The sequence below is a fragment of the Melospiza melodia genome, chromosome 1 (assembly GCF_035770615.1).
Source record: "Melospiza melodia melodia isolate bMelMel2 chromosome 1, bMelMel2.pri, whole genome shotgun sequence".
Lineage (NCBI taxonomy): Eukaryota > Metazoa > Chordata > Aves > Passeriformes > Passerellidae > Melospiza > Melospiza melodia.
In genome coordinates, this window is record NC_086194.1 from 150908415 (window position 1) to 150932961 (window position 24547).

At 36.2% G+C, this 24547-nt stretch overlaps 1 protein-coding gene across 1 annotated transcript in view; it reads left to right on the forward strand.

The window, feature by feature from the left end:
• Window positions 1-24547, forward strand: part of STK3 (serine/threonine kinase 3) — a 126564-nt gene that overhangs the window by 46158 nt on the left and 55859 nt on the right. Inside the window, exons 7-9 of the mRNA XM_063171883.1 lie at window positions 10771-10908; window positions 12827-12952; window positions 23987-24179. Of these exons, the coding sequence (XP_063027953.1) occupies window positions 10771-10908; window positions 12827-12952; window positions 23987-24179 (457 nt within the window). The remainder of the gene's footprint in view (window positions 1-10770; window positions 10909-12826; window positions 12953-23986; window positions 24180-24547) is intronic.

Here is a 24547-nt window from a genome sequence, read left to right on the forward strand (position 1 = left end):
AATTACTTGGCAGTTCGGGTTGATTGGAAAATACAGATGTTGCAGAAACAGAAGAGGCTTATTTTTAGTACTCACTAAATCTAGGCTGCTATGTTTTTCTTTTTTACTGTGGTATGTTCAAATGAGCAGGCTTGAAAAGGTTAGTTAGCCACTGGGGATATTAAAAATAAAGTGGAAACTAAATTGTTTGTACTACTTAGACTATTAAAAATGTATATTTTTAAACTAAATAGAGAAAGAAGGAAAAACACAAACTTTGAATCTGTTCGTATCTATCACCTCAGGGTGGAAAGAGATGACTTTTAAATTAGTACATTTCAATATAGGAAATCTAGAAGGCATGCAGAAAAAAAGTGGTAGTTTTTAGCTTCAGTTTTGTGTTTGATGTAAGTCAAAATGTAATTCAGGCAATTGTGTTCTGTAGCCACTGTATGACCTACCCAGCGGCAACCAGCCCCCACCTTAAAAAAAAAAAGCCAATTGGCCTGTGTTTAGCTTACTAAATGTCATCTGGATTCAGTAAAATGCAAGTGACCTGCATTGAATTAGTATAATTGTAATACAAACAGAACATCTCATAGTTTTGGTCTCATACAGGAAAAGAGAAAGTTGGAGAGATTTTTCAGTTTGATAAATAAAACTTGAAGATACAGAGTTAACTTTGGCTCACAGTTCATTTTACTTTTTACTGTCTCTTAAAAAAGATACATGGCATCTGAATCTTGTGTGTACTTTTTCTCTTTAGAACAGTTTCTGTTTTTGGAAGAATATTCCTGAGGATGTATATCATATCACTTATTAAATAATGAGCAATTATTAACAATTCCAGTTTCCTCAGACACAATGCTGTTTCAGAGATTTTTTTTTTTTAATTGATTTACCTAACATGTCCAGAATTTGGTATATTGCTTTATCTCTGTCATTTGGTAGGAATTCCATGGCTTTTGAATAGACTTTTGAATTCCATGATGTAGTTTATATTTTTCACACCCTGTACCAGAGAGCAGTGCTTACACATACCAAGCTAACACAGTGCCTTGAAGAACTGAAGTATCAGCTCTGCCACTATATTTTAATTTTAACTCTGACTGTGATCTTGTACTATTCAGTTTGGTTTAAAAAGAGTGTTGGTTTTTTAGAATGTAAGATCAGTGTAATTATAAAAGTAATACTATGCCTTGGTTGTACTTCTCTTTTCATTTGGACATTCCCATGTCCAGATTTTACTTTGTAATGCCTCCCACTGCATCATGGCCTGTGGAATAGCAAAAATAGATTTACTATAGTAACTACATTTCCTTACAGGAAAGAATGTGGCTATTACACTAATTTAGCAATGAAATTTAAGGCTTTACAATATAAATGACATTTATTTGAAAGTAGTAGGGAGAATACTGGAAGCACTAGCAATGCTTCCAGTATTCAATCAACAGTAGCACTGTTTTTGTATGTACCTGGTGTCTGGGAAAGCAGCACCATTGAGTCTTGTATTTTCTCAGTTCCTTGAGAGTCAGCATAGCAGAAACACGAGGGGTTTTCATTCTTCTGATGGAAGTAGACTGTGCTTTAAGATGTAAGAACTCAATTACTCTTTCATACAAAATCTGTAATTAATTAGATGTTTTCATTATGTCTTTAGGATGTTGGCATTTAATGTCTAGAATTTTGTAATCTGTCAGTTTAATTTTAGTTCTTAGTTTGCATATTGCAGGTGAATGAATTGTTTTGCTTTGTGCTAGTGGCCAGCTTTTGCTGTCACCTGTTCATCTGTTATTGTAAAAGGTGAAGTAGGAAGCAGCAAACACTGTTGAAAGGCATTGTTCATTTGTGTTTCGTGTTTCTTGTGTTAAACATAACATGGTCATTCTGTTTCTGCACCTAGGCTGACCAAACATGATAATTCCCCCCCCCCTTTTTTTATTAATACTTTATTTTTAAACTTAATTTTATATGAGCACAGGGCAAATGGGAAGGTGGTGGTGCTGAAAATTGTCCTCAAAACACATGCCCAGATTTTGATAATGAAGTTCTGAAACTGCGTTTGTTTATATTTTTTGTAGAATAAAACACCAAATTCTGGAACTTCTTGGGTAGTTTATTGGCAACTTTCCTACCATGTAATCTGAATATTCCTTGTTAAAATTTAAACTCATTAGCTCCTCTTCGGTTCTTTATAGACTTTGTCACTTTGTCCCTCTTTGAAGTGGCATTTAACATGTTGGGGACTGTTACCATATCTCTCACTGTATCCTCCTCTTTAGACCGAGCAATCCTAATTCATTCAGTCTTTTCTTGAACAGTGTGCTTTTTAAAATATCTAAGCATTGTAGTTACTCTGTTTCAAACCATCTGAGGTCAGTTCACATCTCTGAAAGTTCGATGCCTGAAACTGAGCACAAAAGTGCTGCTGGAGGTCTGACATATCCCAAATAAAGGAGAACTGCCACATATTTCTTGAATGCCTTCTTTCATTACTATTGTCTGTGGTTATGTCAGAGATTTCACATTTAAAGTCCAGTAAGTTTACTGCAGCTTTTTCTCACAAATATAAGTTACTCACTCCTTGATTCCTCTACTAGTAAATATAATTGCAAATGCAGTTTTTCCACTTCCTGTCTCATTAAATGTTAGTATGTCTCTGGATGTAATCATTGCCTTGTTTTCTCAGAAACTGCAGAAAATACTGTGGGAAGAAGAGAAAATATTTTTTTATTAAAGTAAGGTCAATCATTGGAGTTTTCTTGATGGGAAAGTAAGTTTCATATTCGGGTAAAAAGTTGGAACCTTCTTGGCATAATGCATATGAATTTTCAAGATAGTACTGAATCAGGAGTAAAACAAACTATGGTGAAAGAAGACTAAATTAATCACAAAAGTATTCCCTGGATTCTGTCATACTGTGTGCACTTTCTGAAGCATTTCCTTGTTCTGTAGCTGATAGGAAAGTAGTTCAGTGCTGAAAAAAGAATTAGTAGTTCAATTTCAAGCTCATGTTCTGGATCTCCATGTATTCTGTGACAGGAGTGATAGCAGTGATGTGGGATAGCAGGATGCTTCTGGCTGAAAGGTACAACATTCACAAAGGCGTCTTCTCTTCTGATTCCTGGCCACCTGTGTGCCTGGGAGATGTCCTTTAGGCTGTGAGGTGCCTAGCTCTTGAGCAAGGATATGCTATAATGTGGGATTTAGTCTGAGAGACACTTTAAGTGTTGAATTCTGAGGGTTTGAATTGAATTGGGCAGTGGCCTGAAGTGGCCCCATATCTCTGTTAGGATGATTTTGATTTCCTCACAAAGAGGAGGTGTTGCTCATCACTATCAAAAGGAAGTTTCCTCCTATACAACAGTGTTTAAAAATACTTGTTTTTGCAAGTCTGTGTTAAGTAAAAAATCACTTGGAAGTTTAAACCACTACAACAGATACTTCTTTCTAAACTAAAGGTAGTTTAATTTATTTTTTTTTCCTATCTCAACCCCCTTATTCACAAACACTTCCTCCCCTCAATAAAACCCTAAAACCCCCACATATACATACATGCAGTACACTCTTGTTTTTTTTCTCTCTCTGATAAAATTAATCTTGATCACCCAGTGCTGAAATTGAGGGTACTTTTCAGAATAAGAATAATGAAATAAGTTTCAGCTCATTTAGGTTTTCTTTTTGCTGAATGAAGTTATTAGAAATACTGTCCTAGATGGTGTCTGAATGCTGCAGTTCTTTTCAGCTATTTGAAACTTGTGGTTTTTTTTAAGTTTTGCTGACTTTCACTGTCTTTTTTTGCACTGGTGCGTGGATGTTTTTAAGTCATCAGGGTTCAAATTTTTTTTTTATGTCCAAGAACACTAAAAATGTGTAGGCTTTTAATTATTGTGGATGTGAACTTTCAGTATCACCTGTCAATAAAGTGTTTAATACTTACACTTTTTAATACCTATAAGGGGTTATTTGGAATTAGGTATTTTCCTCTGAAAATACCTGTAGATGTCAATAAAAATTCAAAACTGGTAGCTGACTGGGTAGTGTAAACACAAAATCTTGAATAGCCTGAAATTATTTTTGTTTTCACTTGAAAAATTTCACTTATCTAAAATACTTGCCCCCCTCACTCCAAAAAGAAAAAAAAACCCAAGGAAAAAAACAAAAATCCCCAGTGAAACCAAAGAAGGATTCAGAAACCTCCACACAATTGCAAATTTTTCCATGCTTTGTTTTTCATTTCTACAGACTTTGAAAAGGCATTTGTTGCTCTGCTTTCAAGGATCTAAGTTGAAGGAGGGAAGAATTTTGAGGAGCAGGTTGCTGACTGTGTCTTCTTTCTTTTGAAATGTCACTGACATCAATGACTTGCAGATGAAATGGGAACTTGAAGGTTACATCCCTAAACTAAAAAGACAACGTTCAATTGAATGGCAGAATTCAGGAACATTTTGTGTTGAAGAGTTGAGTCAGGAAATCAAAATAACCCTACTGAATTGGACAGAGAAACTGAAATGTTCATTTCAGAATAGAAAATGGAAATCTGGGACAAGATAAAAGTAAAAAACTACAGGCAGAAATAATGAAGAGTTCCCGAAATATTATCTAAATATATTAGAATAAAACCTGGAGAAATAGTGATAGGTCTACTGGGCTTGAAGGGAGAGGGAGAAGGGAGAAACGAGCGTAAGGAGGTCAGTGCGGATAATCACAGTTCTTTCTTTGCATATAACTCCTTTTTTTTGTTGAGTAGCTTTCAGATATCTTTGGATAATACAAGTGATGGGTTGTAAGAGTTCAAGAAGCTTTGAAAAATGAAAAAAAAAAGAAATAGATAAACTCATAAATTAATCAACTGGCACTAAGTCAGCATGCTGAGGTGTTAGTTCTGGGAGTACATTGGTGGTAATAAATATTTTTGTTACTCATCTGATAAAATGGCTTGATAATGAACAGGCATATACACAGATACTACGATCCTTTTAGCTGAGTTAGCAGGGGGAACTTACTCTTTGTCTTGATAATTACATAGCAGCCAGTACAAGAAATTCTGTCCTTTAAATATGTCAGTGGAGGATATGGTAGAAGTTAGGAAATGTGATGGGACTTAAAAATCAGTTTTCTAAGTAAGCGTGTTTAAAACCAGTTATGAAAGACCCCAAACTGTAGGAACTTGTGGCCGTAGAATGCCAACTTGTTCAAGTTGTTGTCACATAACAAATGTTCTGTAATATTCTTTTGAAACTGAAAGCAATTTTTTGGCATCAAAGAATATGTCAGTTTGGAAGGGACCCATAGGTTTCATTAGCCCAATTCCCCCTCAGTAGGAAGAGTAAACTCAGAGGTGAATCTGAAGGCACCGTTCTGTTACGTGACAGTGACAACGAGGCAAGGGTGGATTCTTTTCAATACATTTGCAATTGCACTTACTATTGCAAAATGTTTCAGATCTGTATCTTTACATTCTTGACCTGTTGTAATGCTGTCAGTATGTTATGAGCTTACTAGCAATAATAAATATGCAGGTCAATGTAAATAGCTTATCTTTCAGTAACCCATCTTTGCTGTTAATCGTGAGAATAGTCTTCCCATTATGTATCTTTTCTCTGTGTTTATTACTTTATTACTTTACATCTTAAGTTAATCATACTTTGATTTGATTATCGAAAGGTCATTATTCCAGATAGAAGCTTATGATAGTGAATGGTTGTTAACAGTTGGGATTTGTTTTATTCAGTTTGGATTTTTTCCCTCATATTTTATTTTATTTTTTTTTCATGTGCTCCTAGTGTTCATATATGTGATTTTATAATAAAGTCATTTAAATGTAATTTTAACTTATGTAGTATTGTGTACATAGTTTAATCAGTGGCCATTACTAAAAACTATAAAAGTAAGCACAGTAGATTGCATGTTAAATGTCACACATATTTCCCCTCATTAGGACGAAAAATTTTGTCATTTATTGTTTGTTCAGAACTTGCCTGAACTAAAGCTTCACTTGTCCCTTTCTGCATTTAATCCTGCATTGATAATTCTGGTAAGAATCAACTTGGATCAGGTATGTGATAGATGTTTGATGGAACCAGACCTGTTTGTAGTTCTGCACAAAAGGTGTGAGTACACTAGATAATCTTCATCAACATCTGTGTTTGCAGATGGGAGGAGGAAGCAGTGATTTTTAGGATGCTTCTAACAAATCTATTATCTACTATGAAGCAGACTATGAACCGACCTTCTTGACTTTAAACACGTGAGATGTTGTCCAATAAGTTTATTTTTCACTGTGTTGCAGTATTGTAGTTCTGAATGAATAAAACCAAAACAAACAGAAAAACCCCCAAAAAGCCACGCCAAGAAAACATGCTCAGCAAAGAAAATCCAGTGTAGAATCCTGCTAGTATTTTACCATTCTCCATGCTGATGTTTCATTCTTAGACAGCTGATGAGTTGTGTAACTCAGTCAATGGTGTTTAAATTGTCTTTTTGAAAGCTGTTCTACAAAGGATGGAGGTTCTATGATGTGCATCACAAACACGAGAAAAATGTGCCTTTCAGGTGATTCTTTGTTTCCAAAGTTACTAAAATTTTGCAGTAATCAATATTTAACTCTGCCAGATTTAAATAGTTTTTTGCACTCTGAAATGTTACCGAGTTTAAATGTGTTTTGGTGTTTGTTTCGTATTTGCTGAACTAAGTAGTATAATTGTGGTTCCAAAAACAATGAAGTCACAAACTGATGTCATGTATCCTTATCCTATTTATAAAAAAGTTTTTCTCTGTAGATTCTAGCAATGAAGCTTCACAGCATGAAAATTACAAAATCACCACAATATGGAAGTCTTTGTTGTGCTCTTCAGTAGCATTTATGATACTGGGGAGATTTTCTGCTTTTTATTACAAGTAACTTATTTCAACTAAATAATAAGAGATAAGTTATTCAGGGAACTAAAAGCCAGAAGACATGGTACCTCTACAAAATTGCTGTTGATCATTTAATGTGTTTGTGGGCTGTGTGAAATACAGATACATTACTCTGACTGACTAGAAGAATGAGCTGCAAGGATTTTCTGATTAGGAATTTCCATGTGTGGTATACGAGCATCTTATTTTTCTTTTGGCGTTTCCTAATTCATCATCATCACCATAATTATATTTTCATGCCAATAAAGTTGTCTGTTAAGGAACCTTCATACTAAAAAAGCCCCTGTTTTCAACCTGGACTTAATTTAAAATACTAGGCCCTTTAAGAATAATAAAAAGAAAATCCTGGGCTGACTTGTGCATTTCTGCTCTCATTTAATACCCGGTTCTCAGTCTGGTATTCATTCAACTTAGTTGTGACTGCTGGTGATTGAGCATGGAAGTGCTGCCTGGGAACAAGTATGGTAGAAACTGTGTTGGATTGTCCAGTGCCCAATTCAGAAGTGGCCCCAAAAGCTGCCCTGGCTGATTTTCTCTTCCCCCCATCTTTTATCATACATATATTATAACCTGCCTTGAATTCTGGTTTCACTGCAAGGTGAAGGATTTGTCTCATACCAATGTGTGAAAGAGGATTCAAAGTAGAATTGGGCTCAAGGTTGAGAGGGGGAGGGATCAGTTCAGGACAAATTTGAAATTCACTCTTTATTATATGCAGGTGAAAACAAACACAGATTAAGCTGATCCTTCTTGCATCTTTAGAGATTTCTTTCTCTTTTTAAAGGTGATTGAATGGTTGAAACTGAAGACCGAGTCATGCAATCTAATTCTTTGGTTGTATATTTGCTGTGTTAATTGTGTAAGATTTGTCTTTCTGTCTCAGAAATGTAAGGCAATGTGGAAGGGGATGGTGAGGGTGGGAGAGAGAAAAGAATCAGCCCCAGCTCTTTTATAAGTATGTCAGAACCTGCCCCATCTGTTAAACAATTTTCTCCTAACATTTCCTGCAGTTGGAACTGCCATTTCAGCCCTTGTAGTTGGTTGGATTGTAGCTTATATTTGGTGTTTCTTTGTAGCAACATTTGCCTAACACTGCCTGTATGAGCACTGTCCTCAGCCCCAAGCTGAGAGCTACACTAAAACAAAGAGCTGTGGGAAACTTCTGAGAAAATTACAAGTGGAGTGGAGGTAAAAAAAATACTACAAGTAATAGTTTGGGAAAACATAGGGACTGGAGAAATCTAAGGTAAGATGAAAGAAACATGAAAAAACCCCAAGTATTTCCTGCTTCCATTGGCACCTGAAGTGATTGAAATAGCTTAGTTTTGGTTTAAAATAATATGTAGTTATTTTAGGATAGAAATTACCTTTTGGACAAGAAGTGGAAGCAAAAATGAGGAATAAGTTCCGGTCAGATAAGTGTTTTGTTTTCATTCCTGGAGATTTGGGACTAGCTTTATAATTCTCCAGTAATTGCTTTGCAAGCCTCTTGAAAGGAAACAAGGTAGTCAAAGCTAAATCGTAGACTGAAAGAGGAAAGCAGCTTAACTTTTCTGCTGAGAAATATGCAAGCCAAAATTAGGTAGTAGAGAGGGAAGATGGAATTGAAACCAGAATTTTAGGTTGGTTAATAGAATGGAGTGATGAGAGCTGGAGTGAGCTAGCACACATTAGCAAATGCATGGCATAATTACCAAGTTGGACTAAACAATAAGTAGTTTCTGTATGGTTTCTTGTATTACAAAAATGCATGTGATTTTTCTTTTCAGCTAATAGAGCTCATGTGGCATAGTAGGATTTAAAAATGCCTACAGTTGAGGCATTACATAGGTATACATATTTCTGAAGTAGGTGTTTTCAATGAGCGTACAAAGCATACCTGTGGATTTAGAACTCCTGACACTTGAATATCTCCTTTTGTGGCTTTTGTTGCCTGGCATAAAAGAATGATTCACTAATTTCCTCTTTCTTCTCATTGTCCTTTGTGCATGGCAAAGAAGTCAATTCTTTGCTGTGGTTCTTAACTGCTGTGTATTTGATGAAAATAATTTGCCAAGGCAAACATTTTTTCTAGAACTGTGGAGCTGAGTAGGACTCTAACTTATCATTGCTTACCTGTGGGGGGAGAGGTCAATGTTTATGATCAAAGAGGAGGTACCCATTTTGACACCACATAAACAGAAGTTGGTAGCCTTCTTTTACAGCTGTGTGTTTTCAATAGCTACTGCAGAGTTTGCTGTTAAGAGTAGCTGAAGATAAGATCAAAAGTCATCAGTTCAAAGTTCAGAAGAGATCATTAATTTCAAGGACAGAAACTGCTGAATTTGTTAGCCACTGCTTTTTGCCAGAAGTACTTGACGTGTACTGACAATTAATCTTGCATCACAACTGAATTACATAAGGCCAGTTACTGAGTGCCACGTTTCCTGTCTCAGTCTATATACTTGTTTGGCATGGCTGCCCTCTGAAAATATAAAGCTGATGTTGTAGCATACAATTTTATTAAACAAAATGGCAAGTTTTGTAAATGTTTAGCAACTATTCAGTACTGAACTAATTTTTCATTAAAATGGTAGTAAACAGTTTTTACATCATTTTGCATGGATTCCACTTTCCTTCAGAATATGAGAAGAATTTTCTAATGAGGGTTTGATTGAGTTCAGCCAACTTTCACGGCCAGTCAGACTTCTTTTAAGTTATGGATAAAATCTCCTTAAGTTCTCTCTGCCTTCTGCCTATGTTTCAGACACAGGCTGAAGCTTCTAGTGCTTCTAGTATGTCAAAAGTGTGTAGAATCAGTTTTTTCCCCTTTTCTGGGTTTATATTTCTGCCTATGCTCATAGAAAAACAAATGAAGAACTTTCACTCCCTGTGAGTTTGGAAAATGTGATTGAATTGAACCTGGATTTAGAAGACAATAATAGCCTGTTCTTGTCAATAGACCTTGTTCTGAATAATCTGTTGCTATCATGTGTAAGTCTTAAGTGATGATATTGGATGCATTTATTACAGACAAAAGTTCAAAAATTTTCATTATTTTGCAGTAGTCTGTCAGAGTTGTATGGCTGTTTTCCCCCCGCTGCAAGTGTGTATTTTTAGAGGAAAACCTGGAAATAATAATATAAAAATGGCACAATATATATAATCTTAGAGTAGGACAAACTTTTTTAAAATATAGAATGAATATTTTTTTCCCAGTTGAAAAATCTGTCCACATATAGTTCTCAACAGAAGAAATTTTTGCTATATAGGTAAAATGGTGCATTTTCAATTTCGTGTAAGTTTTCAGTATTGTAAGACTTGTTACTTGATTATTTTATTTGTCATCTTTTAGTGTTACCTTAGGACTTTTAGCATGTGTATCTAAATCTTACTTGGCCAAGCAAGTTTTAAAGCTCTGTCTGATGAATGATGAGTGCAAAAGGAAATAGCAATCCTCCCAAATTTCCGAAGCAATTCTCAAATAAAACTAAGTTCACTTAAGGGAGGAAAAGGTGAACTTGACTGTTCACAGCAATTTTATATGTGTGTGTAAACAAGCAGTGCTGTAATTTCTGCTAAGAATTTCTGAAATAATACAATCATCTCTTCAGATTGATGTACAGCAGTAGATTAAATAAGGAGTCTTGTGCTCAGTGGGATACAGTTTAAATAGAGAAAATCTAATGGGAAGTAGTTTTATTAGTAGCAGATGGATTTACTTTCTGAATCTTGATCTGAGTAGAAATCCTTGCATACTTAAAATTTGTTTTACAGATTCTTAGCCTGATAAGAAACATGGATAAAGCAATTTCTTTTTTTTTTAGCTTGGCTTCAGCTGCTGTGGTGATGTGTTTTGTTTAGATTTGCTATTGTTTGATTTTTATCTAGGCTATTTTTATGATTCCTACAAATCCCCCTCCAACCTTCCGGAAGCCAGAGCTCTGGTCTGATGAATTCACAGATTTTGTGAAGAAGTGCTTAGTGAAAAATCCTGAACAAAGAGCTACAGCAACCCAGCTGCTACAGGTCAGTATTTAAGTTACTGAGGAAAAGCACATTTTATGTTTGGGTTTTGTTTTTTACCCCTCAAACCCATAATGTTGTGAAAATTTGTAAGGGAAAATCTTATTTTAATTATTATTATACCTTATTTCTTTTTCACTTTGTAGTCTTTTCTCTGTCAGCTCCTGTATCTCTGCCCCCATTTTATTTCTCTTCTTACTGCTTCTAAAATTAATCATTAAATAGTTTCGGGCTAGTTCTTGCAATTAGTATTGGATCCTTGCTTTGTGATTTGAGGCCCTCAGTAGATCTCAGGATTTAGACAAGTGTTTAGTAACAGAACTGAGCCCAGGTTACCCTTTTGTGTGGACCAGCCATGGGGTATATTCAGTCTTTCCTTCTGGTCATGTCAGATTGAGCAGGCAGGTGTCTGTGTCCTAGAAAGGTCTGATGCAGTGTATGAATTTGTTCCTGGGCTGAGTTCAGCCAAGTGGGCACTTGCCTGTGTGAGCCACAGTTGGCAGTGTAGACCTTTGGAGCAAGGCAGGGCATGCCAGGCTCTCACTTCCTGTATTACTCTCCTGCTAGATTTATTCTGTGTTGAGCTAGCAATAGCAGCTGTTAAATTTTAAGTTCCAGTGAACTCCACTACAAAGAGAACAAAAATTTTGCAAAGTACTTTTTGGTAATAAATCTGTCAAATCGGTAGGTCATGTTATGAAATTGGTAGATCGTGCTATGAATATTTAATTTTATACATTGCAAAATACAAAAATGTTGACCACAAGGTAAGTAAAAATTGAAAGTTATAAGTGTCTGTGTGATGTATGAACCAGTACTTAACACCTTCAGGATGTGAAGTTTGTATGGTTAGCTGAATACAGACTGCTGGATAGAAGAGACTTGCATTAATGTGGGCAAGTAAGGAGAAACAAAAGAAAAAGCTTCAGTGTACAGTTTCTTTCCCATGCTAACTGACCAGAAAACCAGATACTGTGTTTGTTCATCAGGAGTCTGTGTTGTCTTTTTCCTCAGCTGGAATTTGGAGCATATGTGATGGAGCTCGAGATGCTGTGAAAATGTTTGAGTAGAAATGAAAGTACTGCCTGTGAGCAGAAGTCATGAAATAAAAAAGAGAGTAATTGAATTAATATATCAAGGGAGAAGATAGATAATAGGTGTAGTGCATGAGGCTTCATCAGTTCTGTTCTTCATGGAACAGTTTTTAAGTATTTATATTTTTATGAAGTGCTTAGTTGTATTTTGCCTAAATTGTATTTGCATATAATGATGCAAAAATCAAATATCAAATTTTTTCTAACAGCAGGTGTTTATTAGGCAGCAAAATGTGCGAATGGTATAATAAATATTGTCTTAAATTAAAAAGTTATGTTTTAATTGACCTTGAATTCAAAATTAAACTTCCTGCTAAAAGTAAGGGTTTTTTTTACTAGTTCCACTTTTCAGCACCATAGATCAAGAAATATTGTATGACATTTAAAGTATAGGTTTGTTGAAGTAAGCAGCCACAGATGCTCTGGTTAGAGCCATTAATTTATGCTCTCAATTTGTTAAGATTAATTAAATTATGAAACTGAATATCTGAAAAAGTTTGGTTTTCTATGTCAGATCATCACCACTCTATTTACAATTTTCTGCATGATTTCTTTGGAAAATTGTATCCTCACTCATGAAACAGGTATTAAGTGATTACATTTCCCAAGGCTTGAAGTTATTAAAAATAGTTAAAGTAAAATTTTAGTTACTAAGGGGCTGAAAGATACGATGCTGTGTGTATTGTGTAGGTTTAGATTTTGGTTACTGTGTAATGCATGATACTGTTTATCACTGAAATCTGTGTTGTTGAATAGGACTTGTAATTAAATCTGGAACACAACTGCTTTAATGATATTACATATTTTAATGATTTTTTTTCCCCTAGCATACATTTATTAAGAATGCTAAGCCAGTTTCAATTTTAAGGGACCTGATCACCGAAGCAATGGAGATCAAGGCAAAGCGACACGAGGAACAGCAGAGAGAGCTAGAAGAGGAGGAAGAAAATTCGGTATGTACCCATTTTTCCTATAATCACCTATACTTTACAGATAAGTTGCTGGTTTTCCCCTACTTCCTGTAGTTGTGTTCAAATACTTTATCAGCTTTCTGTGTAGTTTTAAGCCTATGAATTTTGAGTATGCCACTCTTTAATTATGAGTTATGCTGTATAAGCCAGCTTTCAGCACTATTCCATGAAACGTCTTAGTAAAAAGCTTTTCTAGGAAGTGGGAAAAGAAACCATGTCAACTTCAGCTATTCAGACTAATATTAAAACCCTCAGAATTGTTTAAGGTTCTACTTTCACAGGTGGACTTCTAGACAAGTGGTTTAGTTTTTAGTTCAGGGCACTTTGCTTGGTGTTTTGGTTTTTTGTTTAAGCCTAATGCACAGAATAATTAATGACGACACTCAGTAAGCAGTGATGGCAGTAACAAGTAACATGAAAATGGTGACAGCACTTCATTCTTCAGGTGACATTGTCAGCATATGTTTGAGGAGAGAAGCAGGTTGTGTAATAAGTAGGTTGCATTTAGAATTGTTTGGCAGTGTTAAGAAAAAGTCTGTGTTCCTGACATTGTTATTCTTCCCTACATGATTCATTTCAGGTTAGTCTTGTGCAGTGCAGCATAATGTGCTTCAAAGAAGTGTATTGCCATACATACAGTGTGTGGTCATTCAGGAAGAGCACAAAGAGAAGATGGAGACTGGAATGTTACAGCTTTGAGCGAACAGAAAAGAGCAGTGCAGTAAATGCAGTTTGTGCTATAGCAAATTGTAGAATCCTTGCTATGTGATGACCTATGTATAGGAATACTTTTCAAGCAGGTTCTCTGCAATCTTTTCTATCTCCAATAATCAGTGTGGATGGCTGCATTTTTTTTCTGTTTGAAGAGAGTTTTCTGAGAATATTCATAGCTTGTTTTTATGAAGGTCGTTTGCTCTAAATTGTGTTTGCTTACTCAGTAACAAACAGGCAGGGAAGGCTGAGATTATTTTTGTTACGTTAGGAAATTTTCCTCTGTGTGATTTGACATGCAGAGTTGATGTTTGTGACTTGACTTATTGAATCGTTGATTTTTGAAGATACTGATTTATTACTGACATAAAAATCTGATATCTTTACTAGCTTGCTTTCATCCATACTATTTCCTTCTGAACTAGAAGGAAAATCTTATTTTACTATTCCTTATTGGGCAATGTTGATGTCTTTTGCATTAACCCGAAATTAAGCATCTGATTACTTAAGTCTGAGGTTCAGATCACATTGCTGGGCACAGTCTGTGCCAGCTAAGGATGTGGTGTAAATCTCCCTCTCCCTCTCCTGCATGGAAGGGTGTAACACAAGTTTGGTTCACCTCAACTGAGGCAGCATTTAGCAACTCCTCGTGGTTCTTGCATGGGTACAGAAGTCAGAACCTAACAGTGCACTCCCTGCTTTGCCACTCCACGCTCCCCCCCCCAACTCCTTCCCTCCATACTTCCCCCAGTTTAGTGTTCAGTGTCAGAGAACCTCAAATCCAGGATTGAGGCAGCAATCTGTTACTTGTGTTACCATTGTAGTAGTTGGGAATTCTGCTATGAGCTTTTGTGGTGCTATAAGGGAACAAGTTGTAGTAAAAAAGACAGCAAGAGTCTGCTGGTCACTAAATACAGAAGATAAGTGCCTCAAATCTGAAAGTAACAGGAGTATCTTTGGTTAACAGGGCTGAGAAAACAGAATCATAGAGTGGTTGAGATTGACAGGTACCTGCAGAGGTCATCTTGTCCAATCCCCCTGCGTAAGCAGGGCCCCTGAGGTTTGGCTGCCTGGGACCATGTCCACAACCTCCCTGTGTAGCTTGTGCCAATGCTCCCTCACCCTCATGGTACAAAGAGTGTTTCCTGATGTTCACAGGAAATCTTCTTTTCATTATATGCCCATTGCCTCTGCTCCTGTCACTGGGCACCACTGAAAAGAGCCTGACTTCATCCTCTTTGCACCTGCCCTTCAGATATTTACACATGCTGATGAGGTCCCCATGAGCTTTGTGTTCTCGAGGGTGAGCAGTTCCAGCTTTCAGTCTCTCCTCCTGGGAGAGATGCTCCAGTCCCTTGGTCATCTTTGTGGCCCTTTGTGAACTCTCTCTGGTGTGTCCACGTCTCTCATACTGAGGAGCCCAGAAGTGGACCCAGCACTCCAGGTGTGGTGTCAGCAGTGTGGGGCAAAAGGGAAGGATCACTCACCTTCCTGCACCTCCTGGCAACTTTGTCTAATGCAGTGCCTAATTTGTCTAATTAGCCACTATTGTTAAAAGATTGATTTGCTCTTAAAAATGAGTGCTGTTGTATTATATAGAAATGCTAAGTCATTTTTTAGCATTTAAAATTTACACTAATAGAATGTTAGGGCCTATGAATCATATAGCAGTGCATGAGCAACAACAAACCCAGAACCAGAGGTCAACCTCTGCTTAAAGAAATTGCTCTTCAATATAAGGCAGAAGGTCAGAGCAGTTGGCAGCTCAGCATTTGCGTACCTTGCTCAATTTTTTTTTGTGGTCACGATGTAGAGGAGTTCCAAAGGCCAGCCTTGCAGAGGGCTGGAGGCAGCCCTCCCTGTAGTTGCACAGGATGTGAGAAAAGAGTAGAGGTCTGAAAACTTCACAGGTGAGAAAGGGAAGAGGCAAATTTGAGGCAGAGCTGACTTGTCAGTACTAAATAGTGACAGAATAGGAGAAAGCCATGAAAGTGGGCTTGTGAATGAGACTAGCTGGTCCAGAAAAGAAAGGAAGTAGAAAAACAGAAAGAAGAGCATGACTTCAGCACAGTGAAAGACAGAAAGGGAGAAATTGGAAAATGAAGCTTTGTAGTATTACCTTCAGTGGAGGGATCAGTAGATGAGATTTTAAGATGACAAAAAGAGAAGGATGATAGAGTCTGGTAAAAACTTCAGCAATATGTTCTTTCAGAATGCTTTTATCATCTTTTGTTATATGATGTTGTGTACTCCTTTTTATTTTGCACTGCAGATGCTGACTTCCAGGCTGTAATTGTTTAACTAATATTAATAATTAGCACCAAATTATTTTTGCAAGGTCTATTAAGAGACATGCAAGAATATCTTATAACAGACAAGAGGATGTCCAGGTGTTTTTGCTGTTAAGTTTATATTGAAGAATTAAACATTTTCAAAAGTTTCTCATTGTAAAAAGATCAACTAAAAGAAGATTTTTATACCTACTATAAAAAAATGTGTATTTTTTAATGCTATTGAGATTTTTTTTAATTCCCTGAATTTTCCCACAGTTTTATGGTTTAAGAAAATAATCTGTGACAAGATTTGTAGTTAGGATGAAATATTTAACAGTTATTAAAACTGGTGGTATTTGGTAGTAAATGTGACTTTTGCTATCAGTAAATGTATCTCTAATAATTTTGTATTGCTTGGTAAGTCTTGAGTGAAAAAAGTTTTGAAATACTTGGCTTTAATAGAAAAAGTGAGCATACAAGTGTTTGAAATTAAGAATATTGATGGTGAGGTGAGGAGGGATTTCCTCGTTGACAAAAACAGTTTTTGGAGTGACCTATGAATATCTTTTGTGTGTTACAGTGCAGAACAAATTTTGTTCTGGTCTGGTTATAATAGTTGTTTGGTTATAATACAGACTTCCTATGTCTTGCAGCAGTTTCAGTGCAGTGCATTTCTTATATCATTGTAAGAAATTCCAGTTTCATTTGAGAGATAACCCAGAATCTTGTACAGTTGCTGTCACCAAAGGTTCTGATCAGCCAGAAGTGCAAACTCATCCAAACTAGGAAACGGCAACATGAACTTGTACCAGTCCCTAGGGGGGCCTACAAGAAAGCTGAAGGACATTTTTCAGGGACATGTACTGTAGGGGTGATGGCTTTTATCCGAAGGAAAATAGTTTGAGGTTAGATATTAGGAGGAATTCATTGTGGAGAGGGTGTGTAGAACAGTTTGCTAAGAGAAGCTACACTAGAACAGGTAGCTAAGAGAAGTTGTGGATGCCCTATTCATAAAGTGCTGTAGGTCAGGTTTGATGGGAGCAGTCTGATCTAGGTGAAGGTGTCCCTGCCCGTGGTAGGGGAGTTGGTACTAGATGGTCTTTAATGTCCTTTCCAATCCCAAACATTCTGTGATTCGTTGAAACTGTTACCATTTTCTTTTCAATTAAACACATTCTCTGTAAGGTGTTTCTTGAATGCATGTTGCTCACATACTGCATAGTGGAAAACTCCTGTACAACATGTTAGGTGTAAGTGAAGCCTGCAGTAAGTGGTATTCTGATTTTAGTTTTGTAATAGATGTTAATCAGTGGACCCACAAGTTATTAGAGGAAACCAGGATAAAAATCTGAAAGAATAAAATGAAAGCATTACAATATTTGTGTTTGTCATTTTTGAGAAAGAAACAATCAATTCCCCAACCCTACGCTTCACTTCAAAATAATTTGAAGTGAATAATAATTTGACAATAATATGTCTTTCATTTAATCTGGAACTTGTTTGTGGAACTGCCAGAAAAAGAATAAACCAATTTTTTCTGCACTTCTGAGTGTTTATTATTTTCTTTTTGGAAAGGGAAAGCAGATAATATGAGTGCCAGTTTGGTGTAATTGGTATACAGTTTGGTAGCAGATGAAGTCAGCAGTCCAGCATTCAGGCATAAACATAAATAACCCTTGTACATTTCTCTTCCTTATACATCAGTTTCACAGAATCCCATAAGAAATACAGGGCCGCTTGTATGTGGTTTACATGACTACATGATCCTATAGTTCAGATGAAAATTCAGGTCTTGGTAAGTCTGCAGTGATGGCAACGATGCTAGAAAGAGCTAACGACAGTCCCTGTGTTACCTTATGTAGGGGTAGTGGCAGTAAGTAATGCATGTATTTCTTCATATTTTAATATGTGTAAATGGTTTTAGATTGTGTCTAGAATTGGAGTCACCGTTCAGTTGCAAAGTAATGGCCACCTGGCGCTTCAATTTTGAAAAATAACACATCAAAAATGGATTTTTTCCCCAATAATACTACTGTAAAAGCCTCCCTGTAGAAACAGACTCGAACTTTGAGAAATACATATTTAACAACATCTAAAAGCAAGAGCAAATATTGGTGTTAGTGTTAAGTGGAGTCTATTGAGGTTAAAGTTCTCTCATAGGCAGTGAATTGAGTCCATATACTATTGAAAAAGAATGGTTTCAGTTAACGTGTCAGGGGTTTGAATTTATTGATCTAACCCCCCAGGTATTTTCTATGTAAATTGTGAGGAGTTCAGCTTGTTACTCCCTAGTACATGATTTGAGACCCATCAAGAAGTTTCTTATGTTAGGAAACCTGTTTAACCCTAACAGTTACATTTGAATACGTTTTTGTGCTTTAATACCTTCTTAGAGTCACTAATTGTATAGTAATGGGCACTCAAGTTATAAGTGACTTACATAACTGGAAGTAGAATGGATTGTGTGGATCTGGAGAAATAATCAGATGCAAAGTTTTCACAATTATGTACTTAATTTTCAGGATCAATTCAATTGTCCTTCAGGTGAGGAAGAGTTACATCCCCCGTAAAAATTTTTCCTTTTCACCACAGTCTGTGAACATTTTATAGCGTGAGAAGTTGTAAATGTAAATACTGTAAATATTTTTTACTGTTAAAAACTTTGTATTATAGACCTCTAAATAAATGTCCAGGTTGAATACAGTCTTCATGTCTGTATCCTTCCTGAGAGACATAGTATCATTATAAATAGTGTGCTCAGAATTGATTTTATGCCTGTTATGAGAGCTGCTCATGTGATGAGAATGCCTTGTGACAAACTGACATGTTTTGATAGGTGCTGAGGTAGTTGTACAGCTTTTTTTAATTAAGCAAAAGTCGCAAGAACGCAACCTTCTGTTGTGTTCTACAGAAGGTTAATCCCAATATCAAAGTTTAAATGTTAGTTTAGGCATTATGAGGCATGACCAATCTCTTCTTGTGCATTTTTGGAAGTGTGATGTGAAGTGGATGCTGGGGCTGGGCGGCTATATTATGGGAATGTAAAGTAACTCATTGCCTGGCAGCTTACAGAAAACATGTCTAAATATTTGTTTGTGTGGACCTTTAAAGGAGTGAGCTAACAAGCAGCTCTCTCTATGTGTTCTTTTACAATTTAATGTCGCTATGATGTGAGAAATGTTGAAATCTTTTAGAGTATTAAATCAAGGAATTACTACTTCAGTGATCCCTTTTTTTTTCTTGGGCACTTGATGGTTGACAACTATCAACACCAAAGCCAACTGTCAAATAATCAATTGTTCCTATATTTAGAATTATTTATTCATTCATACAAAGGATTATTTGGTTAATCCTGTATCAATTATGAAAAGTTGGCATCTGTATTTTGAGACTCTAAGAAATAATTGCTGTAATTATTCCTTTATATTTTTACAATATTTATGGTGTTATTGTAAAGGAACTAGTGAATCATATGAGTTATTTTGTATTTTAAATCTGATACACTGTGCTGTACTTTTCTGAAGGTTTTTATATTTGTTTTCATGCTTCTTTCATGTGTTTGCATGTATGTGTTGTACTATATTTATATATATATATACACATGTAATTTTGTATGAAAGTGTTAAAACTTTCTCTTTCCCTGACATTTTTTCTTCATGCCAAAGAACACTTGACATATGTGTTGATTAGATTTGATTACAATCCTTTAGGTGTCCTGAAGTTAGACAAGCAGCATATTGTTAAAACCTACAGCAGTATGGAGCCAGAAACTGGTTATAGGAGGAATAAACCTGGGGAGGTACAAGCATGCAGCAAGGCTTCATTACCTGTAGGTAGAAAATGTGCTTAAGTGCTGTTTTGTGACAGATGTCTGTTGAATGTGATAGGATTTGACTGTGTGCTGAAAGTTAAGTTTTTACCTGTTTCACTGATGGGTCTAAGCTTTGTGTGCTCAGTATTAATCATATACTCAGGTTGAAGTTTGGCTTTACGTTAGGAGCTTTTACGAAATCCTTCTGCTTGACCAAACTAAATTGTGTGTTTATGTAGCTACTGCAGTGCTTTAAAAAAAGATAGCTGTGACTACAGCTGTATTTTTCAAAGGTGATGATGAGGTGTTAATAGTAAATGAAATGATTTTACAGGATACTTAATTTTGCCAGCGTGTAAATAAATCTTCCTTTAATACGTTGCAGCCGAGTTGGCCGTCTTTGCTGCCCTCTAGTGTTCTTTTAACATGCCAAACCATAGGTAGAGAGATCTTTAAAGTAACTGCTGCTGTATTTGCTTCTCTTGTTTAGTTTTTTGTAAGTCTTCATCCCTCCTGATGTTTAAAAGGAAACAGAAAAATCCTTTAATCTTTATCACCTCGGCTCATTCACTTCTGTACTGATGTAGACTCTGGTACGGTCTGCAGGGCCTACTTCTCTGAGAAAAGTTCTTGTGTGATGAGATCTTTTATTTTACAAGTATGTAATGAAGTCTTGGTGTGGTCTCTGCTGAAGTCTTTTTGACTTTTCTATCCTGATAATCAAACGTCTGTGATTGCGTTTTTATGCTCTAAGGGTTGATTTTGTTAATAACATCATTCTGGTAAATAAGGACATCTGGAGGGTTAGTCTTATAGGGTTGCAGGTTATTGCTGGTACTTTACTTGTACTTTACATTATGATGTTATTCAGAGTTTCTGTAGTCTGTCGTTATTTCTGTAGCATTTAAAGAGATTGTAGAGTTCTTGCTTGTGCCTCACCTTCTGTCGCTGTACAGTGGTGTAACTGATACCTCTTCCAAATACCAGTTTGGTTGCTTATTACTTGTACACAGGACAGCAGCAGACAGTTTAACTCCAGAGTTAGTTGTTTTTATTGTTTGATTCTTGTATCTGTTTTCATAAACAATATGAGAACAGGACACTTCAGCTTTAATACTTCTCTTTTTTTTCCTGCTTAAAATTGAGATTGTGTTTGTTTTTATTTAATCAGTGTGTTTACCTTTTTTAACAAGAGATCACAAGTTCTATGCCAATATTTATGTACTGTAAAGCACGAATCAGAATTTGTATGAAACAATCACTTTCATCTCTCATGTAAATGTGCGCATCCATAACTTGGATACCCACTGCATGTTTTTATTAAGTTACCTTCTCAGAACCAGTGTAGTCTACTGCCATGTTAGCTGAATCTCATATTTATGAGAAATACTGGAGTGACAGTTCTGGAAGCAATCTGTGTTAGCTCCAAAATTAAATATTCTGGGCTGTGCACAGGCCATGAGAAGTTTGACATTGTTCTGTCTCAGTACATCATTCCTGATATAAGGAAAACACCATTCATCAAAATTGTTGTGTACTTCCCTTTTTATGGCAGCTGTTCCTCTAGTACTAAGGTGAGCTTTTGTGATCCTTAGTCTCCTAGGGGCTAAAAGATAACCCTTCTCTTTGCTGAGAGACAGTGCTAAGACAAAGGCATTTGGCACTCAGCCTGGAAAATGAAATGCTGTTCTTTGGGCCAAGTCCAGGTAGCTGATTTACTGAAGAAATTAAAGATACTTTTTCAATTAAGCAGAAGTTATCAAAATGGTAATTTAGGACTCCATTTCATACTTGTTGATATTGTTAGCCATCACCTTTTCCCATTAATTGTACAATTAAAGTTTTGAGCTCCAGGAAAGTGTTTGTTTAATTCCTTATTTCAGCTTAGGTAAGTTTAAGGCCATATGCACTGCAAGTGCATATTGATATTGATATTAATATTAGTCAGCCTGGTCTGTCAATCAGATGTACCTGTGCCTTAAACTCAGAGATTTTTATGTGAGAGATGCCATATTTGTAGTGATTAATAGGTAAAACACCAGTATGTTGTGAGTCAGCTTTATGTTGTATTGCAGTACGGAAAGAAACACTTGTAGGTTAACTGTTCTGGCACTTTTAAAATGTGATGCAAAACTACTTTTTTTTCTGAGTACCCTATTTAGAAGTGGGAAAATGCAATTCATAGAAAATACTGGGGTTAACATTTGGTGGTAGATAGTAAAGAAAATTGAAGCTGCCACCAGGAGGAGCAGTACCAAAATATTCTCATTTTTTCACTGTCACAGTTGCCTAGTGCTGTAGCTCTAAGCTGTCTGTATCGTTGGGAATATCACAGTTTTTTTAAGGGTAGGGTACTAAATAGAATGCAACTAAAAAAAATCCAAAAACTCTGAAAGAATGCAAATGAACTCCTCAAGAATTTTTGTAAATTATAATCTGGAAAATAATTATTCTTTTGATGTTCGGAACTTGTATTTAAATCTGTTTAGTCTGTATCCTGGCTTCATTGTGGTATGCTGTTAGCCGGACTATCAAAATTAAATCTGGTATTGTATCTCTTACTTGAGATGCAATAGAATAATTTTCAGGAGCTGGTATTACTGCACTCAATTTTCTATATCTACCTAGACCAGCCCTTAGTGAAACAGGCACTGAGGGCATGCAGCTCGTGTGTCTGTGCGAGAGGCAAATTGCCTGCCATGCCAGGGAGTGAGTTCAGTGAGAAACACTAAGTGCCAGATCTTGCAGGGGTTTGAGTTGGGGCTTTACTTTTTATGGCATTCTGCCTCTCTTCTCCCCATCTCCTGCACTTGTAAGTCACTTTGTAGTTTAACATTTAAAATCTATAAAGCAATGCAAAGATTTAGGACAAAGGGGAAATTTCTTAGTGGCTGAAGGCTTGTTTTAATGTTACATATTTGCCTGAATGTATTTAGAAGTCTTGTAGATGTGGCATTTAGGGTCATGATTTAGTGGTGGACTTGGCAGTGCCAGATTAACAGATTGATGATTTTAGGGGTCTTTTGCAAACTAAAGCATTCTGTGATTCTATGTAGCAACACCATGTTATTTGTAAGGGGTAATAAAAAAAAATAAAAATCAAGGGTTGTGTAATAGTCTTCCAAGCTATGTAACTAAAATATTTTGCTTATCAGGAATAAAATTCATTTATCAAGGAACTCTAATGAAATTTTGACACAGTAGAGGAAATGGATGCATATATGGCTATAGAACTCATGAAAGTAACATTTGTATTTAAAATATAACAATTTGACATAGAGTAACTTCATTGTGATGAGTATTTTTGCTTACATTTAATCAACAAATGAGAATATTTTTTTTTTACCTTGAGTAATAGATTTTATTCAAATAGAAAATGTGTGTAGTCACAGTCCATCACATTACTCCTGAAATGCTGTGATGTGTATATAATCTAAATCAGATTTTGGAAACCAATGGGATTTCCCATTAGTGTTTTCAAATATTGATATTCTACATGAATTCCATATTTCGTTAACTGGATTGCCATTAGTGCTCTGTTTCAAAATTCCTGGCCCATTACTGTTAACAATTCAAAATGTTACTGTCTATCTCCTTGATCATCTCCCCCACACTTAGGTAAGTATGTGTTCAAGGGCTATTTTTCTGTGTGGTATTAACAAGTTATTTACTCACATTTGTAACAAAGATTTTAAAATGGAAGTAAAGACTTGAAGTAAGTCAAGTTGATTTTTTGTTTCTGAGGAGGACTTTAAAATTCTGTTGGAGATTGTTTAATAGCTAAATTGAACATGAGCCTATAATCTGGGCTCTGTATGTAATGTCAGATGCTGGGCATGATCTTAAATTAAGGTTGGTCAGCACCCTTTGTGACAGTCCCTTGCAAAACAGCAAAATCTCTTTCTGTAAATTGTGTCAGTGATTTGTGGAACCCAGAGAGATAAAGTGGGTCATGAAAATCACAAAGATAACTCAAACCTGAATGCTAATGCAAAGTGAATGTGTGGGGTTGTACTTACCCTGCTATGCATCTGTGAGAGAGAGGAGTTTTTGTTTTTCTTTATATGAAAGATTTTTTATTTTGTGATTTCTTTTTAAAGTTTAAGCCTGGAGTCCAGCAGTACAACTCGGTCACAAAAAGATAAAATACTAATCAATAAGTGATTGCATCTTACCTTTGTTTTAATGATCTGCTGTGTCCTGGCAAATGTTTCCCCATAGGATGAAGATGAGCTGGACTCTCACACCATGGTGAAGACCAATTCAGAGAGTGCTGGTACCATGAGAGCCACCAGCACAATGAGTGAGGGCGCTCAGACAATGATTGAGCACAACAGCACCATGTTAGAATCAGACTTGGGGACCATGGTAATCAACAGTGATGATGATGAAGAGGAAGATGGGACCATGAAACGTATGTTGTTAATTTGCTTTCTTCTAATAATGTGTTTTCTCATGCTGCATGACAGTGTTGTATCATGAAAGGCTTTAAAGTGTGAAGTTCTGTGGTTAAAACAGGGGAAGAGGGGTTTTTCTGTCTCTAAGCAGTCTGTAATTTGTAGAGAAAAAGTTGACTATAGTGGGAGATTCAAAGCAGAAGCCTGGTTTTGGTGCTTTGCTAAGTTTCTCTAGAGGACTCTCAAATTGTCCTTCTGTGAATTGTACTGCTTGTCTCTGTCTCCTGTCCCACGTACAGCTGGACCAGTTTCTTGGAACTAAACTGGTGTGATTATGTGAGAGGCTGCTGTTTCAATGTCAGTGGTCCTGGGAATGCATCATGAC